Raw genomic sequence first — 8,901 nt, forward strand, 5'->3', positions numbered from 1 at the left:
CACGCTGAAGGGTGGCAACCATTTTTGCTTTGTCTGCAGCCGCTCTAAACGGCAACTAAAATACTTACTTGAGCACATAGGACGTAGAGAACCTGAAAATATTGTAAACCAGGCGAATGCCTTGCACTTCCTCGAAAGACATCTAGAGGAAGACCAAAAAATTCATGGATGCTAAGATAACATGATTCGAAGGCATGACCTAGGTGATGTTGTATATGATAGAAGGACCTACAACCTGAGGACGAGGAGAGGTGACCCCAACAGTCTACAAAGACGATAAGTTGGGATGAAGCCAGGAAGAAGAGGAATCTCTAAACAGTGACTTAGTGCTACAGTAGAATCACTCTCAAGATTTAAAGCAGGATATATCGCTCACTCCTTTCAAGAACGTCATAAATCAAAAATCGTCTATTTTCAGTTGTGCATGTTTTCGGAATGCTCAGAAAATGTACTATATCCCAGCAAAAGAGGCATATTTTTAACTTAATATTTACCCGCTACAGGGCAAAAAGTGTTGTTTTTGCATTTTGAAGAAAAGGTAGTGTTTAATTATTTTTTTAAATATACTTGATATTTTTCAAATGGGGAAAAAACCTTCGGGTTTTACCTAAAAAGATCTGTTACACAGTAAAAAGTTCAATATGTGGCTTGATGTTTATTTTAATACATTGTATTATGTTTTTAAACTTTAAAAACGTTCTCCTGAAAAATCAAGTTTTTTGATTTATGACGTTCTTGAAAGGAGTGAGCGATATGTCTTCTCCTGAATTATCACCAAATTTTACTACTATTATCTTTTTACCCTCATCTGCACCCAATGTTCCATAGGACACTGTATCAAATTAATGCAATTTTAATTTAATTACCAATTTTATGAAGGCATGGTGATCCGTCTTGCGCTTCAGGAGCTAGTCACAAAAATATTTGAGTGAAAAACAATATTTATTTTGACCCCTTTGGGAATCGAACCCGGACCTCCAATATGCCAGCCAAACGCAATAACCATTACACTTTAAACATTGTCATCCAAAAATCCGCATGGGATCACAGAGCTCCTCTGCGCTCTGAGCTCTCCTATTAATACATATATATTTTTTCTTTAACTTAGTTACTAGCCGACATTCACTAACTTAACAGCTGATGTACTCATAATAAGAAATTTCAACATAATTCAAATTGGGTGAAAATTTATTAAAAATATTATATTTTGTTATTTTCCAGAATATATGGAAGACATCTGCCCGTATGCCACCTTCCAGTTAAACAAACCAGCCTATAGCGAAAGCAGTTACAGTGGAAATGTTTACAGCGGACCATATCACTCCGTCCGTGGCTCTTTTGTGTACCATGATGTTAAGCCGGGTCAAGGCGACAAGTTTGGGATGGGGCATGTAAGTAATCATTTGACTACATTATCAGAAAGCTTAAATACCAAAATGAACTAATGTCTGTCGGTAAATCATGTAGATAAATCTATTGGTAGATCTTGTCTGCCTCCGTAGTATAATGGTCAGCACGCTCGACTACCGTTCTGAAGGTCCTGGGTTCGATTCCCAGAGGTGGCGGTCAAATAAATATAAGGCATTTTTTCACTCTAATATTTATTCAATATTACCCTGGACTGGTTCCTGAAGCGGAGGGCTGATCACCTTTCCTTCATGTGCTAACAATCAAGATAATGTTGCGTTTATATTATGCAGTGCCCTATACGCCATTGGAGTGTGGATAAGGGTTTGAAGAAGAAGAAAATCTTGTAGGTGGATTTAATGATAATTCACCATTGACTGCCAAATCAAATGACAGTAAAAAAAACAGTTTCTTATTTTGATACGTGTAAGGAATGTGGGTACATTGGTGACACGGTGGGGACAACAATATAGCCGCAATCGTGTGAACACCCACATAGTCTGGCAAGCGCATTCTAGATTTGTCTCTCCTAGAAACCAGTCACTCACTTAAAGCTACTTAGTAATACATATTTGTAATAAACCCAAGTCAAAGTACTAGCGAGTTATTACTAATAATCGTTCACAACCAATGCGCAAATAGCGGTATGCACTAACTGTAAGTAAAAAAATTAAACGCCATCTATGAGCAGGGTGAAGGATTCACGTATCTAAATAAAAGGATGTTTATGTATAGGGTGGTCAAAAATACAATAGATATTATGAAGTGATTACATTAGATAGGGTATGATACCAGACTGCTTAGTTCAATTGGTAGAGCAACAGATGGGACATCAAAAGGTCTCGGAGTAGACAGTTTCTTTATTCTGAGATAATTATTTCATATTGTTCAGTCATTCCCTTTATTAACACATTGGCTACGGAGAAATTTGTTAAAGAAATGTAATTCGACGTGGGCGATATTAGATCGCATTGAAAGAATGATAACTTTTAGCCATATTTTGATACCAGAAATGAATCGATAATATTTTTATATTATGGTAAAACCTATCCGCCATACAGCAAAGCAAACATGACAAGAAATTAGACGTTTAAGATGTGTTTTATGTATATGAAGTTGAAGGTAACCAAAATGCATGAAAATGTGCACTTCACCGCAATATAAGGTTTCTGAAACACACAAATATGTGCACGCCATAAACAATATGTTTATAATTTGTTGTATGTGAAATGCATGCATTTAAAAAAAATAAGAAAAATATGAACATTGATAAATAATTATCATATTATTTCAGAGTAAAGAACCCGAGTACACAAAGGTACGAAGAAAAGGAAGCAAGTTGAGGGATCCACACTCTGAAAGCCAAGGTACCAATGAATTCTTTATTTTCTAGAGTCTCAGTTTAATATTTGAATATTGGCAAATTTTATGCCCCTATTCACAAATCATGTTTTAAAAAAATCAACTGCAATGAAAAATCCATACAAGAGATTAGGCCAATTGTCACACCATGTATCTGCTTAAAATCATAATTTTCTTAGTAAATTACTGTGTAACCTTTTGCATTATATTTACTAAATTTTCAAAGATAAAAATATAGATAAAATCTATAATATCTACACTCTGTCTATGATTTTGTTTGATTAAAAAATGGTAGTTTGACAGTTAACTCCGTTAAGTTGGTATAATAGTATGGTGTTACTCCATGGTAGCCATCACGGTAATCACTACTGTAATATTGGTCAGAAATCTAATGATTTCTAACCAATGGTGTAGATCCCGGGTTTGATTCCAAGGGGGGTCAAGATAAATATCAGTTATATTTATTACACTGTCGTGGAATGAACTAGAGGGTGGTTCTTGTACAAATTCTCTCAATACAAGGAAATTTGGCAGTTTAAATATATTCAAACATATCTTAACTAGCAGTTTAGACGAATCTAGACTCCATATTGCTTTGCATGCTTTCGCCAAATCGATTCATCTAAAAACATTAAAATTACTTTAAGGAATCAATGAACATTATCAGACTGGCAGATCTTCACCATTCCGATACTGTCCAAAACTTAATCCATAAATACTTTTAAAAAAAGTATACTATGTGTCAATCTGTGTCAATCTGTGTCAATCTCACCTCAATCAACCACTCCATAGTGGTTGATTGAGGCCCTGGGTTTGATTCTCAGTGGGGTCAAAATAAATTTAAGAGATTTTCCACTAAAATATTAATTTAACATCACCCTAAACTGACAGCTAAAAGTCAGGATTGATCACTTTGCCTTCATATAATTAAGAGAATAAAGACTAATACAGTACACTCCCATTTTTCTGGGATGGAGGGTGAAAAAAAATCATGTATAATTGATTTTCTGGTTAATCCAAAAACATTAAACGAAATTAAATGTAAGCAAATAGAAATACCACACAGTATTGTTTGGATGGATAAGATCAGATCATTTAGAAGGTCCGCATCATTGAATACTGAATCAATTGATCTTTCTGAAGAGGCTTATATCCACTGCTGGATATAGGCTTCTTCCGTATCTTTCCATTTCCTTCGGTCGGGTGCTACTTGCAGCCAGTTTCTACCCCCCACAGCGACCACGTCGTCGGACCATCGTCGGAAATCTTTCGATGCCTATTTTGTTCTCCCAAGAACTCCATCTTAAAAATTTGGGGTCCATCATATGGGGTCTTGCAATATGTCCTGCCCATTGCCATTTGAGACTTGCCACGCTATCCATGACAACATTTATTTCAGTTCTATTCTTGGTAGATTCATTTTTTTATTTTATCCATCAGGCATGGATTTTTCCATGGATCGCTGTGTGCACTTGAGCTTCTCTGCATTTCTCTTTGTCAGAGCCATAATCTCCACTGCATATGTGTTTACTGGCAGTATGCAGGATTCATAAACTTTTCTTTTTAGACAGGTCATAAATATTATGATGACTAAAAAATAAAATAAGGAGTTGTCAAGGTATTTTATGAATATTTTAAGCCATAAACATGACATATAAGTGAGAGATTGTTATTCTATCACTGCAGACAATACATGTTTTCAGCCCTTGACACGCGTTTCCGCATTATAAGTACTATTGTGAAATATTTCACTCAATATTGTGGATAATTCACTTCTTTACATATTTATTTTTTTACATAAATGTTAATAATATTAGTATATAACCACTCACCGAGATTTTTAAGTTTACCGGTTTCGAGACGTACCCGTCTCTTCGTCAGGACAATCACTAACACAGCGTGCAAACAATACCACCCTTCACCACTATAGCACCATTTACACACTCAAAACTACTCAAAATGTCTAACACATGCAATTTTTGGTCGACCAAAAATGTACTAATATTTTAAAAAAAATAAGTAAAAATGACTAACCACAAAGTAAATGCTTTAAATATTAAAAATATTGAGAATATAATTCGATTCTTGTTTAACCTGACCCTGGAAAATCGGGAGTGTGCTGTAGTATGTATCATAATCCATAACCATTGTTGGCTTGTGTGTTGCGTATCACCGCTTGTTGCCATGTCGCTTTCATGTTACAGAGTCCGACAACCTGGGATCCACGGACTCGGAGGTGAAGAAGATTCTAACTCTGCACCTGCCCATTTCAGAGTACGACACCCGCGACGAGGGCGACGACATGTCGGAGGAAGAGGGCAGCGACGCCTCGCCCGCGGCCGAGAGTGGCTACCAGGGGCACAGCAGGCATCGCCGCCCCGGGGACTCCACCTCGGTCTCCTCACACTGTAATACACCCTCTGCTACTAATGCATCACAATCCTTCCATCTATTGACATAAGATCAAATTTAAAGTTAACCTGTCTTAGAGTTTGACCGTACAGGGTATTCCAAATGAAACTTTCCTTAAAAGAGTATGGGGTTGCATGAACGGCCACGCTTATATAAAGCTTGGTTACATTGAATTCTAAAATAGCACTTATACTGCCATTTGTGGTTATATATATTTAAACACTTATGGTTGAATATTTTTTTACAACATTTTGAGTGTGTCCAAATACTTGTTCACAAAATCTGGATTATCTCCAATTACAGGAGTTATTTTCATATTATTTTTTGACATCTCATCAAAGATGAAGATTAAAGCATTTATAAAAAAAAAATATCACTAAAATGACATTTGAAATCACAAATCACTTGTCAAGATAAGACTGCGTTGAACCAATTATACACCATTATGGTGCGGATAGATGGCTTTCAAAGAAAAAGGAAGCTTTGACAATGTACTAAAAAACTAATCTTACTTAACACATTGTTAAGGGCGATTTATTCATCAACCCTGACCCTAATTATACTCAAACAGTCTGCCACCTGACCCTCAGTGTAAAGTCACCGCAACACCCAATTCCCATCTGTACAATGTTTTTTGGCATTTCTCGCGCTCCACTAAAAGTAAGCAAATAGAACTTTTAAAATCGTCTCCTGCTCTCTACCAACAGTATGTAAAAGACACTTATAAGCGTTTCCGGCAAACAATGTATTAATTTAATTTTCATCCCGTTTATTGATTTGGCAGTCTATACTTATGAGGATCGTATACTAATCACAAGTAACCACAAACCCAGACCCAATTCTGATCTGTGCAATCATTTTTGACATCTCTCACTCTCCAAAAGTAAGCAAATAGCTCATAAGCGTCTCCCGCTCTCTACCAACAGTATGTAAAAGACGCTTTTAAGCGTTTCCCGCAAACAATGTTTTATTTAAGAATAATTATTATATAACTTTATCAGTTGTAGGGGCGAGTGTGGATGTGTCGAGCAGTTCGTCGGAGACGTCGCTGGGCGCGGCGGGAGGGGGCGGGCGGAGGGGCTTCCCCTCGCGGCGGGGGGCCAAGGGGGCTCCGGGGGGGCCTGGAGCCGCGGGAGGCCCGGGGGGCGCTCGCCGCCACGTGCGCTCCAGCTCTGGCTACAGCAGCCACAACGACGAGACCACTTTTAGGTTAGCCACTGATAGATATCACGTAAATATTGTTACACAAAATACTAGATTGTATCCATAACAAGAAAAATCATTTATTTTAAATAATGATTATTAGCTCACTCCTTTCAAGAACGTCATAAATCAAAAAACTAGATTTTTCAGGAGAACGTTTTTAAAGTTTAAAAATATAATACGATGTATTAAAAATAAATATCAAGCCGCTTATTGAACTTTTTACTGTGTAACAGATCTTTTTAGGTAAAACCTGAAGGTTTTTTCTCCATCTGAAAAATATTTAGTATATTTAAAAAAATAATTAAACAATACCTTTTCTTCAAAATGCAAAAACAACACTTTCTGTCCTGTAGCGGGTACATATGAAGTAAAAAATAAGCTGCTTTTCCTGGGATATAGTACATTTTCTGGGCATTCTGAAAACATGCACAACTGAAAATTTACGATTTTTGATTTATGACGTTCTTGAAAGGAGTGAGCGATATATGCTTTACTTTCGGATTTTTATTTATAATAATTTGCCATTTTGGAGCCAGTTGTTCATCAATATTATCAGGAATTATATAAGTTATAAGTTATCTCCACTACATAGCTAAAACATTTTGTATTCACTGGAATTCCAACCCAGGTACATACAGAATGCAAATTTTTAGAAAGTTCCTACTTTAGGTTAGATACGATTAAAGAGTCTCCATTTGACAACATATTTATGTAAAAAATACAGAATGCAAATTAATTTATTAAGTGGGTACTTAATTAATTAATTAATTAAGTACCTACTTTTGGTAAGGTTAGATAAAAGAGTATTTAACTGGCAACATATATAATACATCTTGCCAGTAAGAGTCTGGGAGACAAATTACATGCAAATTAATAGAAAGTACCTAAGTTCAGCTATATTAAGTAAAATACTCTTACTAAACACATTTATGTTGCCAGCAGAAGCCAGAGAGACTTTTAACAGAGATGATTTACACGAGGAGTAAAGAGTTCAGTCAATCTCCGAAATATTATTAAAAATAATGCAATTCTTTGATTTAAAAAAAAGTATTTGTATTTGTCTGCCTCATAGTGAAGAATAAAGTGTCTGCTACCATGCTGGAGGTCCCAGGCAGGTCAAAATTAAGTGATTTTTCACCCAAATTATGAATATTGGGGCATTTTGTCATCAGTGTCAGAGTAGAATGTCAGGAAATCGAGATATATAAAATTCATAAAGAAATGCCTCGATTAGTCCTCTACATATTAATGATTTAGCTATTCTAAGATTATGGAATAAATAACTGAAATAGGGAACCTACAGCTCCTAATAACGTACAGTCAACTTATCTAGAAACCTAGAATAGCCTTTAGTTTCAAACGATCTGGAATTTTGCCAAAACCAATTGGCAGAACTTATCGTGGTAATATTTGTGATATGTATTTATTGTAGTATGTATTGTCTAACATTGAATATGAGTTCCCTAGTTATACATATTTGATATGTTTTCTTTAATGCACCGCACACACCTCTACAATAAGAATACAATAACAGAACTCAAGACATTTTATTGCACTATTTCTAGAACACTCTAAATGGCACAGCACTTTTTCAATCACAACTTGAATATTTTCTTTTTTAAAACACACTGAATATGTGATATTTCATTCTATACCTACACAGCACCTTCTGTTCAAACTGTAGATTAAATAATAGTACACTTGTCTATTGGTGGATGTTTGCGTACATGTCTCCGTTTATACCAAGTTTCTTCCGGCCCATGAATCCAAAATTCTCTGTCTTCCCTCACAATTCATCTGTCAGTAGCTAACCAATAACTCCTGAAATACCACGGGTCAATCTAAACAGCATACGAGCCGAAAGAACTCCAAAATGCCTATAGGCATATCGTAGTCGTACAGGAGAAAGTGACCAACTAACAAAACGTAAAATGTTCAGGAGGGCCATTTAAGTCACTTTATCTTGGCAAGAAAATAAACATCAATGCAGTTAGTCATTTTTGACAAGTCAATACATTATACTTCGTAGTTTAAAATCCTTTAGGATTTTTTCAGGGCAATATTAAGCTAGTAAGATATCCAATAGTCAATTTTTGTAAGAAATGCAGTTGGTCACTTTCTCCTGTATGACTACGATATATCTATACCTATAAGCAGAAAGAGATGTCATCTGTCAATCCGCAGGATTGAGACCAGAGAGAGTTAGGCAGAAAATGGAAGTCCTGGCTCCACACCGTAAGGAAGTGGATTCAGTATAGCCAACCTTCATTAATCCCAAAGAAAGAAGATTAAAAATAGTCCAAATATTATTTAAAATATAATTTTTCATCATCATCAGAGTAAAATTTGCACTGCCTTCAACTACCCAATTAGTTTAATTGATATGTAAGAATGAAAGGGACACTTTGGTCGGTTGACACTGTTATTCATATTTCCCCTCACCTCCACTACACAGTCCTCTCAAACATCCCAGCCGTCTTCCATCTCGTCCGGACAAACTTAGTGTAGATGGAG

The 8,901-nt window shown here is 36.0% G+C and overlaps 1 protein-coding gene across 1 annotated transcript in view; it reads left to right on the forward strand.

Annotated features, from left to right (window-relative positions):
* Window positions 1-8,901, forward strand: part of Dscam4 (Down syndrome cell adhesion molecule 4) — a 70,255-nt gene that overhangs the window by 59,043 nt on the left and 2,311 nt on the right. The window contains exons 25-28 of the mRNA XM_088276585.1: window positions 1,222-1,387; window positions 2,704-2,774; window positions 4,974-5,177; window positions 6,183-6,390. Of these exons, the coding sequence (XP_088132711.1) occupies window positions 1,222-1,387; window positions 2,704-2,774; window positions 4,974-5,177; window positions 6,183-6,390 (649 nt within the window). The remainder of the gene's footprint in view (window positions 1-1,221; window positions 1,388-2,703; window positions 2,775-4,973; window positions 5,178-6,182; window positions 6,391-8,901) is intronic.

This window comes from Brachycentrus maculatus, unplaced genomic scaffold (genome assembly GCF_059751285.1).
Source record: "Brachycentrus maculatus isolate JH-2025_06_01 unplaced genomic scaffold, ASM5975128v1 h1tg000038l, whole genome shotgun sequence".
NCBI lineage: Eukaryota > Metazoa > Arthropoda > Insecta > Trichoptera > Brachycentridae > Brachycentrus > Brachycentrus maculatus.